This window comes from Gracilinanus agilis, chromosome 6 (genome assembly GCF_016433145.1).
Source record: "Gracilinanus agilis isolate LMUSP501 chromosome 6, AgileGrace, whole genome shotgun sequence".
Taxonomy (NCBI): domain Eukaryota; kingdom Metazoa; phylum Chordata; class Mammalia; order Didelphimorphia; family Didelphidae; genus Gracilinanus; species Gracilinanus agilis.
Genome location: NC_058135.1, coordinates 63,062,884 through 63,086,908, shown reverse-complemented (window position 1 = coordinate 63,086,908; position 24,025 = coordinate 63,062,884). Strand labels below are relative to the sequence as shown.

Genomic DNA, 24,025 nt, shown 5'->3' with positions numbered 1-24,025 from the left:
TATTTCTGCTTTTTGGTGTCTTCCTTGATTTGCTAATTAAGTTTGAGGTCAAACTAAAAGGTTGTTTGAACTTGCATTCCTCTTCTTGGTGAATTGGGCTGCATTCTTTGATGGTTGTTGATAGTTTTTCATTTCTTTTGAAAACTTTTCCTCTCTTTTATCTCTTGGGGAATAACTCTTGGCTCTATGTGTACGTCATCTTAATTTTGTCATTTCTTTAGGGAAAGAGTTTGTGCAAGTAGTCTCACTGGTGTAGGAAATTCTCTGTCAATAAACTCCCTCCATCTGTGCAGATCACTTATAGTCTAGACAAGTGATGGGCAAACTTTTTAAAGAGGGGGCCAGAGGAAAGGAAATGCTCATCTATCAGTCTGTTTCTAAGGCAACTCTTTTGAAGTTTCATTGTGTTGTATCCTACTCATTGTATTCGTCAGATTAGGAATAATGTCTTGCAGCTGGATAGAACATTTCAGGCCCCCCCCCCCACTATCTGGCCCGGGGGCTGTAATTTGCCCATCATTGGTCTAGAGGATTTTATGGGGGCACTGAGCCTCATCCAAGCCACATAGTTGTATGTATCAAAGGCTCTTTCTGACTCTGAAAACATCAACCGAGGGGGAATACTTGTCATCCAGCGCTAACTATGACCTTTGAGCCTTCTGACACCTAGGATTGTCATAAGGTGAAGGGGCCTAAGGGAAGAAATATTTTCTAAGAAGGGCTGAAGGTATGAGCAGCAAGATAACATCCTTTTAGAGACAGCAAAGCTGCTTCTCAAAACAGGTTAGTTGGCTCTTTCCTGACTTTATCTAAGAAGTACTGGATATAGAACAGCTAGGCAGTTCAGTGAATAAAGCACTAGGCCTAGAGTCAGGGGCACCTGGATTCAAATCTAGCTGTGTGACCCTGAGCGAGTCACTTATCCCCAGTGGCTCAGCCCTCTCTGCTCTTCTGCCTTGGAACCAATACTTAATATTATTTCTACAACAGAAGCTAAAGGTTTAAAAAAGAAGAAAAAGAAGGAATTTGCAAAGTGGTCTGACCCAGATATAAATGGATTAAATTGTGGATTCTGGTCCTGGCTCTACCCCCAGTTTTTTTTTTTAAACCCTTACCTTCCATCTTAGAATCAGTACTGTGCATTGGTTCGAAGGCAGAAGAGTGGTAAGGGCTAGGCAATGGGGGGTAAGTGACTTGCCCAGGGTCATACAGCTAGGAAGTGTCTGAGGTCAGATTTGAACCTAAGACCTCCCATCTCTAGGACTGACTCTCAATCCACTGAGCTACCCAGCTGCTCCTCTACCCCCAGTTATAACTCTGTAATCACAGACAAATCAGAGTCTCTGGATCTTACTCATCTGCCCAACGAGGTTGAGGGAAGTGAGATTGCAGTGAAAAGGGGGAAGCTAGCACCTAAAGAGAGGTGCTAAAAAACTGGCCCATAGGCCACAGGCAGCACATAGCACTTCTGAATGTGGCCTGAACCAGATCTAATTGTAATTGGGAAATATTTAACAAAATAAATAAAAATACGATAAAATACAGACAGTGCTAATTGATTTTCTAAGTTGATGTGTGGTTCACAGAGTTCCTGCTGTGTGGTTTGTTTAATAGCTTCTATTTCAGCTTGACACTACTGGCATAGTGGGCAGCTGGCTGGTCCTGGAGTCAGGAACACTTGGGTTCGAATTCCACACCTGACTCTTGCTGGTGATGTACGGATAAGTCAGCCATCCTCTCTTAGTCTTACTTTCCTTAACTATAACACAAAGGGATTGTCATAGATCACTTCTAAGGCCTTTCCCAGTTTTTGAGCTATGATCCTCAGAATTTCTTTTCTGAGATTTCTAATTCTAATTCTAAATTCAGTTCTAAGAGTCTGTGACTGTTCTGTCTGATTCTCTGTATGGTACATTTGGGAATTTAAGAGGGAGGAGCTTCAGGAGATATAAAAAGAGGAGGCCTCATCGTTGGCAGCCCCTAAAGGGGCTTCAGTCCCCAGAGCTCTTGAATTCCATTCTGATATCTGATCCTGAAACCCACGTGCACATGGCAAATTGGACGTGGACCTCACCACTCCTTCCTCCATTTCCCTCCATTCCATTGGCCAATACCAACCCAGCGGATATATTCACATCATTTGTCACTGGAGGGGAAAATATTGTTTCTCTTCCACCAGGAATAACTAGAGGATGTTAATGCTATGCTTTTAATTAAATCTAAAGTGTGACAAGGGGCTTTCCCTTGGAAACAATGGGTTATAGGCCAGAGCAGTTTCTTTTGTGGATACAAATCCTCTCTTTTTGTTCTCTCCCATCTAGAATGGTACCTTGAAGATCATCGACAGGAAAAAACATATATTCAAGCTGGCACAAGGGGAATACATAGCGCCTGAGAAAATTGAAAATATCTACCAGCGGAGTGAGCCTGTTGCCCAGGTGTTTGTACATGGGGAAAGCTTACAGGTATGGAGTTCTCAGAGTCACCATGGTTATGTTTTAATGCCTATAGCTAGGAAGCAGTATTAACAAAATAACCAAGAAGGCTGTTCTGTGCTTCAGTTACAGTTCATTGAAAGACAATCATTTATTTATTTGTATATGTGTATATATACATAATATATATGAGGGATACTTAGTCTATATATTTAGCCCATAGCCTCAGCCTTTGCCAGCTGCCTCCCAAGAGATGGATGGGCATGTTGGGCAAGGCCACCTGAAAGCTGATTGTCTATAAGCTTTGAGCTGAAGCAGAGGGCTTGAAAGGGGATAGTTAACCAGGGCAAAGCTTTCTGTGAGAACTGGCAAAGGTTGGAACATTTTGCCTTTTGACTATTATTGTCTGCTGGGACTTTGAACCCTCATTCACTATTTTTCTTTTTTTATCCTTACCTTCTGTTGTAGAATCATTTCTAAGACAGAAGAGTGGCAAGGGGTTAAGTGACTTGCCCAGGGTCACACAGCTAGGAAGGATCTAAGGCAAATTTGAACCCAGATCCTCCTGACTCCAGGCCTGATACTCTATCCAGGGTTCTACCTAGCTGCCCCCACTCACTATTAATACATGAGATAAAAATCAAAGCTTCTTGGAAAACTAGTCATATAGAAATAAAAATAAGGATTTCCTTCAGATTCAAATAAATGGATGTCTTAGTGTCTTTCTGTTAGCATTTCCCATGCCATCATGCGTGCTCAGGGTTACCTGCAACAAGATAGGATTGCAAATGACCTGTATCGTGTGTGTGTGTGTGTGTGTGTGTGTTAAAGGCATTCCTCATAGCAATCGTGGTACCAGATGTGGAGGTGCTCTGTTCCTGGGCCAAAAAGAAGGGCATCAGTGGAACCTATGAAGAATTATGCAGAAGTAAGGTAAGCATCTGATAATAATATTAATATTGTTTATAGCAAACACATCTGGCACTGTGCTAAGCACATGTCATTCAGTCCTTCCAACAACCCTGAAAAGTGGATGCTATTGTTTTCCCCATTTTACAATGGCCAACAGAGATTTAAGTCATTTCCCAGGTCACACAGCTAGCGAGTGTCTGAAGCTGGTTTTGAACTCAGATCTGCCTGACTCCAGACCCAGGGCTCTGTTCACTGTCACCTAGCTGGCCAGGAATACAGAGGCAGGTCTAGGTGGTGTAAAGACAAATGATAGAAATAAAAATATTTATAATGCAGTCTTTATTTTATTACCTTAATAGGATGTCAAGAAAGGAATCTTAGAAGACTTCGTGAGGCTTGGGAAGGAGGCTGGTCTAAAGCCATTTGAGCAGGTGAGGCTTTGATAAGTCTGAACCTTTGCATGACCCATTTCTTGCTTCTGGAGTTTTTGCTCCAAATGTCATTACAGAAGATTGGGTTTCTTTTCTTTTTTTTTTTTTTTAAATAAACCCTTACCTGTGTATTGGTTCCAAGGCAGAAGAGTGATAAGGGTTAGGCAATGGGGGTCAAGTGACTTGCCCAGGGTCACACAGCTGGGAAGTGTCTGAGGCCAGATTTGAACCCAGGACCTCTAGGCCTGGCTCTCAATCTACTGAGCTATCCAGGTGCCCCTGAAGATTGGGTTTCTTAATGAAGTCTTTATTGAATTAAATTAATAGCAAATGGCTGGGAATTGATTCCCCTATAGTTGCTACCCTCCATCTAAAGAATTCTGAACCTTTTTTACATTCCAGACCCCATTGGTGGCTTGGTGAAGCCTGAGAACTCCTTCTCAGATTCATATTCTCAAATGCACAAAATAAAATACACAGGATTATGAGGGTGTGCCAAAAGTCTTGATGCAATGTAAAGCTCCCCTCTAAAGGGTCTATAATTGAATAATCCATAAAGTAATAAAACCCTGTATCAAATTATAGTTATCAAAATAGTAAAAACACAAGTTCATGTGTCTCGGGCGAAGAATCCCTGATCTGAGACTACTAGACAAACACAGCACTCCTCGAAGGGAGATGAGCAAACTAGCCCTCGCCCTGGTCCCTGAGCACAGTGGCTGATTAAACCTCTTAATTCACAAGTTATCATCATTATTATTAGGTAATTCTACGACAGTTATTTCCCAATATCTAAATAGAGATATATAAATATACACATATTTATATAAAATCATGATTATATATATTTATATTTAAATATATAAAAATATAAAATCATGATTAAACAACAATTAATATTGATGACACATTATTTCCTAAATGAATTCTTATTATTATTATTTTGCTCTGCGCTGGGTAAGTGGTTTTCACTTGCACCCCTCTGCTTCTGTTTGTTCCTCTTTCCAGGTCAAAGGTATCGCTCTTCACATGGAATTATTCAGCGTGGAGAACGGCCTTCTGACCCCGACGCTGAAGGCGAAGAGACCCGAGCTCCGGAAATACTTCAGGTCACAGATAGATGAACTCTATTCCACCATTAAGATTTAATCTTGAGGACGATAGCTTGGAAAAAGAAAACCGCACACCTCAAAAGACCTACTTCTACTGTTGGCCTTCATATTGGTAATTTGGACTCCAGCAAACATAGGGAAGGAAACTGTGCAATGTTTTGACTTGTTTGGACAGATGGGGTTCTTGCCATAGGAATTTTGAAGGAAACAGAACACTGCCTTACTGTCACCTTGTGTTGCTGACCATTTTGTGGTGATATACAATTTCCAAAATGAGCCTTAAATTGTAAAGGGCAACTGTATACCTGATAAGTTATTTGGGACTTCCTCAGCCAAAAAGGTGGGTGTTGACTCTTCTCTCCTGATCCTGGCCAGTGAGCTAGGGCTTCCCTGTCTCTGAGAGGTCAGGTGTTTGCTACGTTCTCTACAGTTGTCTACTCCGAAGGGTACGTTAGTACGCCGGAGGAAAAGGATCCTTTTTAAAAAATGACAAACACACCCAGACAGGAGCGAGGTTTACCAGAATTCATCCAAACATTATTTAAGCCCCCTCTTCTGCTCACCCTTCTCTGAATGAGAGTTGTGAAGCTTTCTCTCCCTTTATGCCCTCCACCCTGGGTTACCCTAACCCAGAAAAAAAAGAAATCTTTGAACTGTACCGTTTTGAACTTAAGGTTCACCGTAAATCAGGACAAATACAACCGAGCAGATTGAGGGTCACGGAGGAGTGCCCTGCAGAATGTGGATTCTAATGAATGCAAAGCAGAATGCTACCAAGAGAGTGTTTTCCAGATCTGTCTCCTTCCCGTCCCTCCCTCCGGTCCTTCCATGGGTCATTAACAAATCTGCCTTAGACTCTGGACACTGAAGACAAGAATTTCAAGGATACATACACCATGCGAGCAGGATCAGCCCAGCCCAGCTGTGATGATAACCTGATAACCGTACACCTGATCTCTACACTGCACTAGCCACTCTTTCAGTATATGGCCAATGGGTTTTTAATGTAGTTTTCATATCAGAATATCATGCCGTGATTAATGCTTTATTTGTTTCCCAGAATAAACTGTCTTGTACCAAACATATCACGTAGAAGGCTAGAGGGAGCGGGTATACTTGAATACTTTTTAGTTGAAGTGGAGGGTAATAATGGACAGAAATGAGCTCACCTCAGAAGTCTATTCATGATTTCTAAAAAATGTATTCAACAAACCAGAACAAATGCTAGCTAATAGGGGAATGTGTAAATCTAGGGGGAAAGTCAGTTTTTCCTCAGAGTAACTCCTGAGGGGTTTTTAGTCTAATTGGGGAAATTGGCGACATTGCAATTTATTTCAGATTTTGACCACATTTGACCGAATTAAGTTGTCACTTTTAAATGATTCAGTTTTTGTTTTTGTTTTTGTTTTTTTTTTGGATACATGGGATTATATGTGATATTCAAGCACAACAAGGTTTGCACTAGACATGTCATTGTGATAACACTATTTGGTAGCCTAACTTCATAATGTGCGCTCTTAATTGCACAAATCTCTAAATCGGTAATTTGTCACATCGGAGTTTTGGATGTTTGCTTTCAGTGTTGGCTATTTCTATGTTTTATAAACCAAAACAGAAATTTCCAAAAAACAACGAAGGAAACCAAAATAAATATTTCTGCATTTCATATGAGTGAAGCATTTTTCTTTACCGTCAAATGCCATAGTTGCTCTAAAGAGCCTTCCCCACCTTCTATGCCCTTTTTAATTTTTCTCTTTCCCTTTCAGTTCTCCATCCTTATTGACTAATAAACAGCTTTATAACACTTAAAATAACCGACCTTGACATCTGCTCAAAATGTCATTGGCAGAGACCTAATATCTATTAAAATATATATACATATATAGCAAGGGTCTTCCCAAAAAATGTCAAATATTTTATCATAAAATTGTTCTCCTTAACAATGGAGATGATGGTTGTTGGGATTGGTTGCCATAGCATGCCTTACTTTCTTGTAGCTTGTTTGGATCTCTTGCTTCCTGAGTGGTAACAACTTACTTTCTTATCTTCCCCTCTACTTACTCCTCTTCTCCTCTACTTACTTACATCTGATTTTCACACTTTCAGTTATGTTTGTCCACTCCTAAATTCCTCCCTGAAGCCTCATTTCTTCCTCCTCTTATTTATTTCTTTTTTGAATGTTTGCTTTTATTGGACAGGGATGCTTTCATTAACAACTCCACTGGGAACCAAGCTTTCCAAGCATGAAGTTGACAGTGGTTGGTTTTCTTTAAACTTCATAAATCATGCAAAGCTGAGTAAGGACATGTGGTACATCTCAGCAGTCATGTGCCCACTGCTGCACTCTCGGGCAATTAATAAAGGAAAGAAACTTCCATTCTTTAGTTTGAATTCCCAGTGGAACAAAAGGCAGCTCTGAGAAGGGTTGCAGAATGCCCATAGTTTCCTTGCCTGCCGTGTTTTTCTACTATCCCTCAAATACTTCAGTACTAATTTGTCCTGTTTCCCAATGTCCTCAGTGCTCACATCTATTCCTTTTCTGATAACCAGCATTTATTTTCCATTCAATGATTTTGTGCAAATGACTCTTCGTCCCCATGCTATCTCATGGAACAGGAGTTCATAACATGGAGTCTATAAACTTTTAAGAAAAAGTTGCTGCTTATGTTTTAGTATACTTAGTGTCTTTTATAATTTTGCATGTTTTATTTTACACATTTTAAGCACTTTAGAGCAGCGATTCCCAAAATGGGCGCTACCACCCCCTGGTGGGTGCTGCAGCGATCCAGGGTGGGTGGTGATGGCCACACCTTTTTTGTATTACATTCTATTCTGAGTTCAATAAATAGTTTCATAATTTCCAGAGGGTGCTAAGTAATATTTTTTCTGGAAAGGGGGCGGTAGGCCAAAAAAGTTTGGGAACCACTGCTTTAGAGCAATGGCCTTATTCATTTCATCAGACTGACAAAGAGATCCGTAACACACAAAGGCTAAAGATCTCCATCATGGAATGAAGGACATTGTCCACTGCTAAAAGAATTGTATCAGCAATGCACATGGATCCACAGTATCAGATTTAAAGCTAAATTTGGAACTCTGGCAGAGTTACCAAAATCTGCATAACCTTTAATGCAGCTCTACCACTTCTAGACCTTTACTCCCAAAGTAATCAAAGGAAGTAGAAAAGCATTTATAGTGACTCTTTTCTTAGCAGCCAAAATTGGAAGTAAAGGGGGTGTCCCCCTATTAGTGAATGAAACAAACTGTGGTGTATGGATGTAATAGATGTTATGGTGCCATAAGGAATAATGAAAGTTCAGAGAAGACTATGAAGACTTTGATGAACTGACACAGGGTAAAGAGAGCACAGCCAGAAGATAACATTTTAGAAAAAAACAACTTTGAAAGACTTCAGAGCTCAACACAATTAAAAGAACAGACAAACACACTACTCATCTCTTGCATTTTCAGACCTGGCTAATGTGGAAATTCATTTTGTAAGACTATGAATCTATATATGAGAGTGTTATGTGTGCTTGTGTGTTTAATTTGGTCAGAGTGGGAAGGGAGGGAGTGAAAATTTCTCTCCCTTTAAATACTTGCTAATTGAAATGTTAAAAATATTTTTTAAACTGTGAAGCTGAAAGGTACCTTAGAAGCCATATCAAATCCAAGCCTCTCATTTTACAGGTGAATGACATGCTCAGGGTCACCAAGGAATACTTTTTAAGTGTCTGAGGCAAGATTTTTTTTTACTCCAAATCCAGCATTTAACCTTCTTTAATTTTTAAAAATGTATTCATTTATTTATTACCAATTATATGTTATAAGATTTCCACACAAGTTTTCCTAAGATATATGATCAAACTTATTTCTCTCTCCCTTCCCTTCCCCCTCCCAGTGCTGGCAGGCAATTCAATCTGGGTTATACATGTATTTTCATGTTTATTACAGGTTTAATTCTTTCAGGGTGACATGATGGGACATAAGGAAAAATTACTGATTACTTTTCCACAGGGTGTGTTTCTTAATGAAGAATGTGCCTAGGCTATAAGGAAAAGAGCCCTAGCTTTAGATTCAGAGGCCTTGGGTTCAACTGCCTCATCCCCCTAATACCAATATATTCTTAGGCAAATCACTTCATGTCATTGGGCTGCAGTTTCCCCAATTGTAAAATGAGGAAGTTTGGACCAGATGACTTCAAAAGTCTCTTATTTCTCTAAATCTGGGGCCTTATGATCATTTACTCCAATCCCCACCACATTTTTCCATGTGAGGAAACTGAAGCCAAAAGAGAGGAAATGACTTGTCTGGGGATGCTTAATTAGTCATTAGAAGAGCCTCACCAGTTTTTTTAAAACTCGAATTCAGGCGTATTTCTGTCATGTTTCATTATTTATCACCAATGTCTTTAGTAGAAACTCACTTTACTCTACCCTTTCTTGCCCTAACTCTATACTACCTAGCTGGGCTTTCCCCTCCAGACCATTCTGTAGCCATTTTCTCTTCTCCCAACATTTATTACATGCCTCTGAGAGCCAATCACTGTGCTAAAGTCTTGGCTCTGCCACGAGGGTGAAAGGGAATGAAGCAAGAATCTGCTAAGTTTAGGGAAGTTAGGTCATGCAGTGGAGAGAGCACTGGGCCTGCAGTCAGGAAGACCTGACTTCAAATATGACATCTACTTGCTGTGTGACCCTGGGCAAGTCACTTAATTTATTCAGCCTCAGTTTCTTCATCTATAAAATGAGCTGGAGAAGGAAATGCCAAATCTCTCCACTATCTTTGCCAAGAAAACCCCAATGGGGTCATGAAGAGTGGGGAATGACTGAACAATGTCAGTGTGCTAAGCTACAAAATCCCAATAGTGTATAATATGATTGATGACATTTCTAACATAATGTTTGATATTTTTAAATGTTTAAACCAAAGCCAGGGTTTTTTTGTTGTTTGTTTTTGTTTTTGTTTTTTTTTTTGTGTGAGCATGTAGGACCTGTCTGGGTCTCTATTTTCATTTTTTTTTTTTTGACCCTTACCAGCCATCTTAGAGTCACTGTGTATTGGGTTCCAAGGCAGAAGAGTAGTAAAGGCTAGGCAATGGGGGTCAAGTGACTTGGCCAGGGTCACACAGCTAGGAAGTATCTGAGGTCAGATTTGAACCTAAGACTTTCCCTCTCTATGCCTGCCTCTCAATCCACTGAGCCACCTAGTTGCCCCCATCTCTGTTATTCTTAATCGAGACAGTGAACTTTCTTACTCTGTCACTGGAGTGCTGCTCTCATTATTAGAAGAATTTTCGTATATTTTGTGTAACTTAATAGTCGAGGTTTAGGGCTCCTGTTTAAAGTCGAATTAACATCACTAGCACTTCATAGGGACTAATGTCTTGACTAAAACTATTTTTGAGCTCTGTCACACTTAATCAGCTTTTCTTTGTTAACATTCAATCATAACTCCAAAGTTTAAACAAAAAAGTTGACTCACAAACAGGAAGATTTGAAAAGCTACATATAAAATTTATCATCTGCTTCTTTTAAAGCAATTGGGGTGAAAAGGAAATTATGTTTTCATGTAGAATCCCCTTTTTCTGTTGTATATATTGTGCAGGGAAATAATCTCTTTTTGGATGTTTAAGTTCAGAATAAAAAAAATTTAAATAAAAGCAAAAAGCGGATGTGCTCCACACACTGTAAGGGAGAGAAATATGCCTGATGGCATATGACGCGGCTGGTATATGGTGAGGAATGATTGTGCTTATCTAGAGCTTGCAGGGGGTACTGACCAGTGGAGGTGTTTTTCTTTATCATTTCCATGCTGGGTTACCAGAAAGCTTTCTGTTGTTAACTTACCCCAAGGTTAGTTGAGGGTTAATTTGAGGTTTGAGTTAAGGGTTCATTTCTTGCACCCTACAGTTGGCAAGGCTCCCCCTAAGTAATTAGGCACCCATATTTATCACCACTGGTGGTGGTTCATCACTGGCATCACTGAGAGCTAATCCACTCCCCTATTTTACATCTAAGGAGGCTGACTTTCTCAAGGTCACACAACTAGTTAGACAGGGAAGGGAGGGAGGAACCATAATTTCAAAGAGTAAAGAAAAAACTGACTGACAAGCAGGACAGTTTTGATAGCCACGTAGGGAATTTACCATATACTTGGGAAAGAAGGAAATAAATGAGCATTTATTCAGTGCCTACTATGTACCAGGCAATGGACTATGCATTCCAAGTATCTCATTTGATCCTAACAACTGGAGGCAGGTGTTATTCTTCTCCCCAATTTATAGCTGAGGAAAGCAGCAGACAGACAAATGACTCAAACCTACCTCTCCTGCCCTAGTCTCTCTGCTGACATCCCAACTGCCTTTTAGATCTCAGAATGATGCCCAATAGACCTCTAAATTCAATATGTCCAAAAGAGAACTCATTATTTTCCCCCTAAACTCTGCCTCACCCTTCCCTATTACTATTCTCATAGACTTCCAGCTTAGAGGTCATCCTGGATTCCTCACTATTCCTGACTCCCCATCTCTAAGCTGTTGCAAAGACCCATTGATTTCTCTTTTGCAACATATCTGGAATACAGCCCCTTCTCTCCTCCAACCTCACCATCCCTCCAGGGCAGACCCCCATCTCCTCATGCCTGAATTAAGGCAGTAACTGCTGGTAGGTCTGCCCGCCTCAAGTTTCTTCCAATTCCAATCCATTCTCTTTTCAGCCACTAAAGTGATTTTCCTGAAGCAAGGCTCAACCATGTCACACACGTGCACACACACACACCCTCCCCTCCCCACTCAGTACTCTCCAGTGGCTAACCACTGCCTCCAGGAGCAAAGAGGAAATATTCTCTTTGACATTCAAAGCCCCTTATAATCTAGCCCCATCCTATCTCTCCAGTGTTCTTACTCCTCATTTCCCACCACAAACACTTTGATCCAGTGGCCCTGGCCAACTTGGCTGTCCCACAAACAAGACACTGCGTATCCCACCTGCAGGCATTTTCTCTGGTTGTCCCCTGTGCCTGGACTGATCACCCTCTTCCAACCTCACTATTCACCTCCCTGGTTTCCTTTAAGTCCCAACTGAAAAACCACCTTTTACAGGAAGTCTTCCCCAACCCCTCTTAATGCCAGTGCCTTTCCTCTGGTAATTATTTCCCATTTATCCTGATTATGGCTTATTTTGTATATATGTTTGCATATTGTCACCCCATTAGACTGTGAGCTCCTGAAGGGCAGAGGCCATCATTTGCCTCTTTTTTGTAAGCCTTTATTTAGCACAGGGCTTGGAACATGGTGAGCACTTATTAATGTTTACTGATTGAGTGGCTTGACTAGAGTCACTGTAAAGAAGTGAGGCCAGATTTGAAAATGTTTTTCTGACTCCAGGCTCAACACTCTGTGCACTATGGCGCCACCTAGCTTCTTCCATGGTGACATACTTCTATATTTGATTTCTTTTTTTTTTTTTAATTGCAGAGAATTTATGATTTAAATACCAGTAGAAAACAGAGAAGTACTGAGGTACCAAAAGGATGATGTAGAAGGGAAGCTGCCTAGTGGGTGTTCTTTGAAAGGTAGGAAAGAAGGGCTAAGGGACAGGAAGATGCTAAGTTGGAGCAGAGTCAGCTGAGACCAACTGAGCTGATGGCCATGTTCTTGGGCTGAGCTGGAGGACCCCAGTCTGCTCCCATTATTGCTGTACCAATTTCCTGAGGATTTTGCTAATGTTCCCTATACAACATGACACACACTTTTGTGAAGGCTGTTAAGGAGCCAAAAACTCCTCCCCTTACAGCTGCTTTTTTTTTTTTAAACTTAAGCATAGAATCCCCCTCCCTTTGGGTTTCTATGGTCCTTTTTATCCCAGAGACTTCACGATGATATACAAATACTCAATCCTCAGTTTTCCTGTAAGAGTTCAGAAAAGCATGCTTGTTCCCTTCTGTCTGTCTCTCTTTCTCTCTCTGTCTCTGTCTCTCTTTCTTTTTTCCTTGGCTATAGGAATGAGGAGATGAAAAGGTGGTTGGCTGAGTTTGAAACAGCAGAAGCAGCACTAGCATGCCTGACTTGTCACGTCATCTCCCCCTTGTGGTCTCACATAATATAAGAAATGATGAAGGGAGAAGCTTCAGAAAAACCTGGAAAATTGTCTAAGAACTAACGGAAAGTAGAACAAGCAGAACCAGAACAATCTACCCAGTGACAGCAATACTGTAAAGATAATCAGCAATGAAAGCCCTAGGAACTCTTACCAGTTAAGTGATGATCACAACTTCAGAGGAATTGTGATGTAAAATGCTGTCCACTTACAGATAGAGAACTTCGCACTCAGGGCACACATCCCCAAACAAGTTGACATAAGAAGCATTTGAAAATTCTCCAACCAAGTTGTTTAATCCTGTCCTGGATAGAATAGTCAGACACCAAAGAGGATTCCGAGGTCAGCAAGAGTGAGCTTGGTGATTAATTCCTCGGATCCAGACAGAATTTGTGTGGCCAAATCCTTCTTCCTGGAAAGAAGGGGTGTGATCTTTTCTTCTGTGTCCCCACAGAGACATCTTTTCCCTGTCCAGCTTGGTAAATTTGGTCCCAAGCTTGAACCTCAAGAGCTGGATATCAGTGGATATGCAAAAGAAAAATGAGGCTCCTTCCGATCAGATTCAGTTCAATACCTCTAGCTATATTTGACTTCAAACAATGACTAGTATAGAGAACTGTTAACTTGCAAAAAAAAAAAAAAAAACCACAGAACTACTAAATAGTCAGAAAAACTAAGTCTTTAATCAGGAGAGGGATAGTGTTCAATATTTAGGCCTCCACACAGAGTCAAAGGCTCTGGCACTCTGGCCAACAGGAGTATCAACTCCCACAAACAATAGAATTTGGGGAATTTATATTCCTCTTGGGAAACTGGGCACTGGGGAGTATGGTTGGTTGGCTTTACAATGGCTACAAAGAAATTAGAAGTTCAAGACAGGATTATGAGGGAGAGGCCAATGCTTTACAATGGACACAAAAGGGAAAGATCCAGCCAGAGACTGGGCTACTTGGGAAAGGACTTTGATACAATGGGAGAAACTACCAGGACAAAAAGGAATTTAACATCTGATTGAGTCTGCTAGCCCCATCTAACTGGGACCACCAAGTACTTTAAGGTCTATTGTTAGTCTGAAACCGAGTCTGGAATCTCCCTCTGGGAGAAACTTCTCATGTGACAAGGTCAAACTTGGGGGTTTCTAGATTTCAAGTTGACAGAAGGAACGCATCTCAGAGCCAGGAAAAACTGACTTCAAGACTCAGCTGTGACCATACTGACTATGTAGTTTGTTTGCCCCTCTTGATGCTCAACTCTGTAAGCTTCAGAGGTCCCTCATCTGCATAGAAAGCAGAGGAAGTTCTCTCACCTGGACACTCTTCATACTGACATGGGCATTGTGCAGAGATGGCAGCAACCCTGTACCCCTTGACTCTGGCAGGCTGTGAGCAGGGGAATTCCCTTCCCCCTTCCTGCCCTTGAGACCCCAAGGCAAGGACCATTGTCCTTGGAATTCCTTTGAGTTGAAATAGGCAAAGAGATACACCTCCTGGACACACCCAGAGAGTCTAGGCCCTGAGGGTCTAGGATGGACCCTGCATCAACTCCCAGCCTGAGTGCAGGGAGTCACGTACACACTACCAGAAAGGATACAAAAGAGCGAGAACTGGGGGACTCGGGGGGAGCCTCCCATGGCTGCTCCACTCATGCTGTCTTGCTGGCCATTAATCCTATCTTACTAATAAATCTTTCTTTTTTACTTTTAAGCTAAGTTTGGAGTCCTCTCATTCTTGGGAATGGTTTCCTTCCCGAACCCAGGGGTTCACCAATTTGCTCCCCTATAACAATACCAGTGCAAGCACCTACTCCATTTCTCTTCCTTTCTTTCCTTCCATTCTGGAAAGCAATTTGGAACTATGCCCCCAAGTTACTGAACTGTGCATACCTATATATCCAGAGATACCAGTGGCCTGTATCCTGAAGAGATCAAAGAAAGAAGAAAACTACCCATTATGTGGCATGGGCATTGTACCCCCAAAACTATATAAGTATTTCAGGCAAACTATAAGCAAGGAAATTGCTTTGCTCCCTTCTATCCTTGTGACTCCTAACCCAAAACATTTGATAACTCCTATAAGACCCTGAGAATATTATTCTCCTTGGATTGTCCTTTAGATGGACAGAGAGATACACTTCCTTGTTATCATCGTTGTATAAATTCAGGGTGGAGACACAGACACATAGGAATTTATTTTGCTTGCCAATGCAAAAAGAGTTTTGCTTTCCTTTCTCTTTTTCCGTGGGGGAGTTGGCAGGGTGAGAAAGGTTGACAATAGAACTCCTCCAAAAAAGAAAGTAAAAGATATTTTTTAATGCACATAAGAAAGCAGAGTAAGGCCAGAAAGAAACATGAGTTGGAAAGCTTAGAAAATTTCATATTGAATTAATCATATAATTTAAAAGGAAAGCAAGATATATACAATAGAAATTTAGTTTCACATACAAATCTCCTTTTTTGTTCTACTTCGAACAAAGAAATGCTAATTCCATTCAGTGATTAAGTCTAGAAAGAATAATAACTAAAATAGAAATTTTTAAAAAATGAATAAAACAAGCATTCACCTCCTTATGCGCCAAACTCTATCACAGTTGCTAAGGATACAAAGAGAACAATCTATGACCTTGGAGGAAAATGAAATTAGTAGCACAGCTTCCTATCTGTCCCTATTAGGAAAGTGAAATGTTGGTAATGATCCCCTTCTCATGGAGTTCCAGGGTTGGGAGGAATGAGAGAGCTAGTAAGGAGTTCCCATATACCTCTTCTTGCAGGGGGCAGTGGCTGTTTTTCCTCCATCTATCTAGTCCTCCCATGGAAAAAAAATATTTCAGGGAGTTGGAGAATCCCATACCAAATAGGTCCAACCACACAAAGGAAGCTTCCTTAAATGTACTAACCAGAAGTGATCTTTAGCTCTGTTTTTTATCGACTGCTTTGGCTCATTGCTATAAACCAAATAGGAAAATCAGCCTCGATACTATAGATAATTATTACATCATAAACGTTAGAGCCAGGACCTCTCTTTCATCAAAGCCCTCTCTTCAATACTCAGTTCAAACACTACCTTCTGCCTGTAAGGGGAAAAAGGGGGTTTGGGGGCTCAATATATTAAAAGGTGGTCACCAGGGGAAATTTACCCAATTTAGAAATAACCTCAAGTCAAAATTGACTTTTATGGAAGTTTCTTTACAATTAAGAAGAGAGAGAGGAAATAAGGAAATAAGAATCTAACGCAGTAGGTAAATTGCTATGATCCTCTAATTAATCCAGGTAGATCTAATTAACCCTCAGTGGAGAGTCAGAGGGCCAGAGGCCCTGGGGTGAATGAAACAAAGCTTCATTCACAGAGTCTATTAAGGAAGTTCCTTAAGAGAAGTTCAGGAAGAGTCAGTCAATCTTTAAACTCACCACCTCCACGGACCAGAAGAGCTAGAAGACCTCCTTTACCATCCGCCCTCTTCACCAGAAGCCCCCTCACACACTCAACTCCCTCTTTTTAAAGGGGTCACTTATGAGTCCCTTCCTGTGCCTTCCCCTAGCTTGTGTGTCCAATCACAATAGACACTTCTCATAGTACTACCTAGGGGGCAGTCATTTGATTCTGATTCATCACTCTCTCTAGCACAGGTGGATTATGGACCTCCCAGAATTAGAGGTGCTCTCACCTTTGGTGATTAAATGTAAAGATGGGCAGTGTAGACTTAATCTAATTATTACATGCCTTTCCTAATTCCCCCTGCCCCCAGTTCCTAATGCCTCCTTCTCCCTAATTGACATATATGTGTAGATATGAATAATTTACATATATGTAATATACATACTATTTTCCTAATAGAATATAAGCTTGAGAATTAGGATTTGGGGCACACAGCAAGCACTTAATACAATGCATTTTTATTAGTTCAGCCCTTTATATATGAAGAAATAAACTTGTGTAGGAGTATGGGAGGAGTTACTGACTCAGTGAATGACAGCCCTGGGACTTCTGAGCCCCAGCTCAGGACTCTATTCACCATCCCATTCTGCTTCTTGTTATTAAGGCTGAGATTCTAGTCCTAGTTTTGCCACTTCATAACTGAATAGTCATAAGCTGCTTAGGTCTCAGTTTTCCTTACCTATAAAATAGAGATGACAATGTATTTTTTTTCTCAGTGGGCAATGGATAGAGGGCTAGGCTTGGAGTCAGGAAGACTCATCTTCTTAAATTCAAATCCAATCTCAGATACTTACTATATCTGTGGCTCTGGACAAGCCACTTAACCCTGTATGTCTCAGTTTCCAACAAGCTATTAGGAAAGCCTTAAGAAAAAAAAAAGATGCTTTTTACACATGTGAGCTATTAATTGTAAGGTAAGTTTAGTCCAACCCTCTACGAAGTAAGAACCTAGAGCTCAGAAAAGTTAAATAACTTCCTGTAGGTCAAACAGGTAGCAGAGACAGGATTTGGCTTAAAATAATTTCCTAGCTTTTCTCTGCTCCTATTTCTTCATAGGAATTAATACCAGTATCTCAAGGCTATTTGGGAATATTAAGTGAGAATGACTGAGTAAGCCAAATCAAGAAAAAGGGGCAAGTATATGGTACATGAGATAGAGTGTGGGACTTGAAGGCAGAGAAAAGTAACCCAAAGAAGAATTTATGACCAAACAAGCGATAGAAAGCATAAGATACAAAATCCATAAATCTGACTATGTTAAATTTAAAAGATTTTGTACAAACAAAACCAATGCAACCAAGATTGGAAGGAAAACAACAAACTGGGGGGGGGGTGGAATTTAGAAGAAATTTCTCTGATAAAGATCTCATTTCTTTATATAGAGGACTAAGCCAAATTAATAAGAATACAAGTCATTCCCCAATTGACAAATGGTCAAAGGATATGAACAAGCAGTTTTCAAATGAAAAAATCAAAACTGTCAATAATCATATTAAAAATTTTCTAAATCACTCTTGATTAGAGAAATGAACACTAAAACAAAGCTGAGATATCACTACACATCTATCAGATTGGTCAATATGACAGTGTAGGAAAGTGACAGATAGCCTTTTCTGCCTGGTTTGTCATTTTAATGTTTTGCTAGTTATTTTCTTTTGTCCTCTGAACTGTCATGCCTCTTTACCTATCATTTTGGACCCTTTGGAAGTTCCGCACCATTTTATTTCTCCTATCCTGTGCCTTTCTCAAGAGACATTCAATTATCCATAGAGGAGGAATGAACAGATTTCATCATTACAAAATAATGGTACACCAAAGAAATTGATGACAAAAAAAAAAGACAACATATACATCAAAATATTTCTGGCAACACTTTTTATAGCAGCAAAGAATTGAATGAATAAGTGCTCATCAGTTTAGAAGGGGCCAACAAATTGTGGTAGATGAATGGAATGGAATAAGACTGTTCTAAGAAACAGTGAATATGGTGAATATAGAGGAGCCTGGGAAGACTCATATAAGTGGATTCAAAGAAGAATTAGGACACAAGAAACAAAATGAGTGTAATAATAAAAACACTAGAAACTGAATGCTATGAAATGATAAGTACCAAGCTTGTCCCCAAAGAATGTCATCATAATATCTATAAGATGGCACTTTAGCCCCATTTGTTTGCAAAAGTGGGAGATGATAGGTGTGGAGCATTTCCTCTGATGTCAAGCTTTTTCCTATGTTTCCTACGTGGGTCAGTTGGCAACAGTTGGCTGTGGCACACCACTGCCTATTAGAATGTAAGCTGCTTGAGGACAAGGAATATTGGGGTTTTCTATTTTTATCCTTAGTGATTAGCACAATTTATTGCACATATTAAGTGTTTTTTCATGTATTCCCTCAACATTCTAACAGAACAAGTTTATTAGGTTGAGGATTTTAGTTAACACCACAAGGTGGCAGAGAAAATATTGAGCCAAAGAATTTGACCATTTCAGAGTTTCCAAAAGCTAATCAGTGTGACTGGGTAAGTTGTGATATATGCAGATAATGTAATATTATTGGCCTGTAAGAAACAATAAATATGAACAATTCAGAGAAGTGTGGAAAGACAAAGAAACTGATGCAGAGTAAATAGAATCACAGGAAAACTATACACAATAATTGCAAGAATGGAAATAGAAAGAGCCACAATAAAATGATTTAAGTTGATTTGGGAAAAATTATAATGGCAAGCTTGACCTCAAAGAAAAGACAGAAAGAGGCCTTCTTGCAGAGTTAGGGGACTATGGTTATGAAACATTAGATAAATTATCAGATTTCTTCCTATGCATTAGTTCAATTTGCTGTATTTGTTTCTTTTTCTTTATTCTTTATTGTAAAGCATGGTTCTCTGGATGGAAAGGTGAAGAGATATGTTGGGAAATGAAGGTAATGAATAGGTAAAACATATTATTAATTTTCTTAAATCTTATCATCTCATAAAAACCAATCAGCCTTGGGTAGAAGGTAGAAAAAGCAGGAAATTACTTGGCTCACCTGAATTCCCCACCAAATAATTTTAAATAATGCCTCAAACTGAATTTGAATGGTAGAAATAGCAAAAAGTTAGGAAAAAGCAATTGTTCAGCCTAAGACAACTTGGGAAGATGTTAAGAAAAATCTAATCCATGGAGTAGTAGTCTGGACCAGGAGTAAAGTATAGATACCACTAAGTCAACAAACAACAAGATTTAGGGGCAGCTTTGTCCACTTTAATAGCTTTCACCCCAAAAAAGGGGTGATGTTGAGCAGCTGAACAAAAAAAACTGAAAGGGGAATTTGAGAGCCCAGGCACATTAGCCCCAGCCAGGTGAAGAAGGGTCAAGCACAGGCCAGTGAGTAGAGTTGAAGCTCCCCATAGAAAGGACTGGTTGAGATCACTGGCAGAATTATATAGTTCCTGATTTTGGTTCCATGGCAGAGGGTGAACTTAAGCTTTTGGCTGATGGAAAATGGGAGCTGATGGTACAAGGAATAATTGAGGTCACCCACAAATTAAGACATAAGCTGTGACTACCCCTGTGCTTGGATCATAGCACACTGGAAGAACCAAAAAGTCAAAGATACCCAAATAAAGATCTGAAAAACAAAAACAACACAAAAAACCTGAAGTCTGAGATATTATCTCCAATACCCCAACAGCAGAGTCTGACCTTAAGAAATAAGTAACTAAAAATGAGAAAATAGCAGAAAAAGAACAAGACTATGTTGATGGAAAAACATCAAGGTTCTAACTCAGAAGACAATAAGGTCAAAATGGCTATTTATAAAGCTTCAGAGAAAAATGTAATATAGTCACAAGCCCAGAAAGAGTTCCTGGAAGAATTAAGGACTACTAGAATCAAATTAAAAAGTAGAGGAAAAGTTGGAAAAATAAATGAGAATTCCAAGAAAATTATGAAAAGAAAGTCAATCAAGTGGGAAAAGATCCAAAAACTTACTGAAGAAAATAACTTCTTAAAAATTGAAATTGGGCAAGGGAAACTAATGTTTTCATAAGACATTAAGAAATAGTAAAATAAATCAAAAGAATAGAAAAAAGTAGAAGTGAACATAAAATATCTCATTGGAAAAATAACTGACCTGGGGAAACAGAGGGAAGAAAGATAAAATAAGAATTGTTGGACCACCTGAATGTATCAGAACAAAGAAACTAGACACTAGAATAATTTCAAGAAATTACTGAGGAAAATTGTCCTGAAGTTTTAGAACCAGAAAGTAAAATAGAAATGGAAGAAATCCACCAATCATCTTCTAAAAGAGATCTCAAAATGAAAACTCACAGGAACATTATAGCTAAGTTTCAAAGCTTCCAGGTCAAGGAGAAAATATTATAAGCAACTAGAAAGAAACATGAAAAGTATGATGGGAAATGACCAAATGACAGGAGACTACAGCAATATATCACAAAGATTATATATTGTGACCAAGTAGAATTTATATCAGGAATGCAGGATTGGTTCAATATAAGGAAAACTATTAACATTGTTGATTCTACCAATAACAAAATCAATAAAAATCATCTCATTATATGAGTAGATGCAGAAAAAGCTTTTGACAAAGTACACTTATTTATATTAAAAATACAAATATAGGTATAAATAGATTTTTTCTTAATATTATATGAAGTTTCTAACCAGCATTATTTGTAACAAGGATAAGCTAGAAGCTTTACCAATAAGATCAGGAGTAAAAAGAAGAATTGCTATTTTCACCAATATTATTCAGTATTGTACTAGAAATGCTAGCAATAGCAATAAGTTCACCGTCCTTTAGCAGACCATGGGCACCTTACTCTAAAGATATCATATTGGTGTTGGCCTTAGTGAGGATACTCAATTGGAGATCAGAACTCCTAAATTCTGAGGCTAATCTACCAACCTTTCAATTTTCTTAGTAACAAGTATTATTTGTATGAGTCACCAATTCCTTAGCTTGAATGTATTGGGTTTTTTTTTAAACCCTTGTACTTCAGTGTATTGTCTCATAGGTGGAAGATTGGTAAGGGTGGGCAATGGGGGTCAAGTGACTTGCCCAGGGTCACACAGCTGGGAAGTGGCTGAGGCCGGGTTTGAACCTAGGACCTCCTGTCTCTAGGCCTGACTCTCACTCCACTGAGCTACCCAGCTGCCCCAATGTATTGGTTTTTGTTATTTTTTTTTTAACATTTACCTTTCATCTTAGAATCAATATTGTGTATTAGTTCTAAGGCAGAAGAGTGATAAAACTAGAAATCTCACCAAACTCACAAATATAGGACTTGGGAATGGGTGGTAACAGTTGGGAAGCAACTGTCACTTCAGACCAACTCAGCCAGGGACTTCCTATTAAATGAAAGTGAGTCCTTGGGTTATGGATTGAAACAAGAGGAAGTTATAAAAACACAGTTTAGGAGTTCTGGGTTAAGATGGCGGCAGAGTAAGAAGCAGCTCTTAACCTCTCCTGACCAAAACACACAAAACTCCTCAAGGGGACATAAAAACAAGTCCAGACGAACGGAGGAACCCCACAACAGGGCACAGTGTGGAAGGTACGTGGAATTGAGGCATTTCCATGCTATAAAAGGGTGAAACAGCCCTCACGAAATTGCGGGCTGAGTAACCACCCAACCCCCACCCCCTCCACACACAACACCTGTAGCTCCGAAGCCAGCTAAAAAGAAATAGAGCAAGTTTGGGGCACCCATCGAGTCATTGGCAGCTCCGGGGCCTGTTCCTGAGAGCAGCAAGACTTAGGACCCCATTAAGCCAAAGAACGCAGGCGAAATCTGAGCACAGGAGCAGGACGCTGGGCGCAGAGCGCAGGCTGAGCAGAACGCAGGCACTGCGGAGGCGTGGGTGGAGGCAGACACAGCCAGGAACTAAAGCCTAAGTGGGGAACCAGTGTGGACGGGTATACGACTGTGGAAGCAGCTCCCTGAGACTTGTAAAGAAACCTCCAGCAGAGGATCAAGCAAGGGGGTCTACCAGGGGGCTTGACCTTGGAAAAAACCAGAACTCAGACCTCAGGAGCCAATAGATCGCAGTCAGACACTGAGCACGAGGATAAATCTGAGAAGCTGCTGGGGTAATGATGGCTACTCAGCCTCAGGAAGTTCAGAAGAGAAAGAATAACAACAAGAAAAAGAAGTCTTTAACACTCGACAGCTTTTACACAGAGAAAATCCAGACAACCAAGCAAACAGAGGAGGAGAACAAACAAGCATCTGGACCCTCCTCAAATAAGGAAAACTCCCCACAAGCTATGGAAGAGTTCAAAACTGAGATTTTGAGGAAAATGGAAGAGATCTGGCAAGAAAATAACAGTTTAAAAGGTAGAATCATGCAATTGGAAAGTGAGGCTCAGAAACCAAATGAACTGATAAGCAAATTGAACTCCAGAAATGACCAGATTAAAAAGGAATACCAGAAGATTATGGCCGAAAACCAGAAGATTATGGCCGAAAACCGAAAGATTATAGCCGAAAATCAATCCCTAAAGGCTAGAATTGAGCAAGTAGAAACTAATGATCTCTCAAGACAACAAGAACAAATAAAACAAAGCCAAAAGACTGAAAAAATAGAAGGAAACATGAAATATCTCAATGAGAGAGTGACAGACCAAGAAAACCGGTCTAGAAGAGACAATTTGAGAATAATCGGTCTTCCAGAAAAACCAGAAATTAATAGAAACCTGGACTCCACACTAACAGAAATAATTCAGCAAAATTGCCCTGAAGTCCTACAAGAGGGCAACATAGACATTGAAAGGATCCATAGAACACCCACTACATTCGATCAAGAAAGGAAAACACCAAGAAATATCATTGCAAAATTCAAGAGTTTCCAAGCAAAAGAAAAAATCTTACAAGAAGCCAGAAAGAAACAATTCAAATATCAAGGAGCACTAATCAGGATCACACAGGATCTGGCAGCCTCAACACTAAAAGACCGCAAGGCGTGGAATACAATATTCAGAAAGGCAAGAGAGCTGGGCCTGCAACCACGGATAAACTACCCATCAAAACTGACTATATATTTCCAGGGGAAAGTATGGGCATTCAACAAAATTGAAGAATTCCAGGTATTTGCACAGAAAAGACCAGGGCTAAATGGAAAGTTTGATATCCAACCACAAAAATCGAGAGAAACCTGAAAAGGTAAATAAAATACAGAGGGGAAAGAAAGAAAACTTATAATTTTTAAATTTGCCTTTTTAAGGGCTTCAGTGAGATCTAATTATCTGTATTCCTATGTAGAGAAATGTTATGTTTAATTCTCTGTAGTGAACTCTATTCACTATTATAATATTCACTATTATAGTAATCAGAAGAATAATTAGCAGGGTGAGGGTGGAACACTAAATAATCTAAGATGGCATGGGGGATGGGAAAGAGGGGGTGAATAGCAGGGGACACCAAGAGAAACTTGAGTGAATAAGAAAATAGAATATTCTATTACACACAAAGAGGGCATGGGAGGGAAAGGGGACAAATACTATTATAAGAAGGAGAGGAAGAGAGCATAAAGAGGTAATAATCAAACCTTACTCTCAGTGTAATCAACCCGGAGAGGGAAGAGTAGCTATACTATC

General features: G+C 39.9%; 1 protein-coding gene across 2 annotated transcripts in view; it reads left to right on the top strand.

Moving 5' to 3' along the window:
* The window catches only part of ACSL1 (acyl-CoA synthetase long chain family member 1), a 99,222-nt gene extending 92,666 nt beyond the window's left edge, over positions 1-6,556 (top strand). For both annotated transcript variants that reach the window (XM_044680801.1, XM_044680800.1), the window contains exons 18-21: positions 2,322-2,465; positions 3,267-3,368; positions 3,707-3,778; positions 4,787-6,556. In XM_044680801.1, coding sequence (XP_044536736.1) covers positions 2,322-2,465; positions 3,267-3,368; positions 3,707-3,778; positions 4,787-4,927 — 459 coding nt within the window. In that variant the 3' untranslated portion in view covers positions 4,928-6,556. The remainder of the gene's footprint in view (positions 1-2,321; positions 2,466-3,266; positions 3,369-3,706; positions 3,779-4,786) is intronic.
* Positions 6,557-24,025: the final 17,469 nt, after the last annotated feature.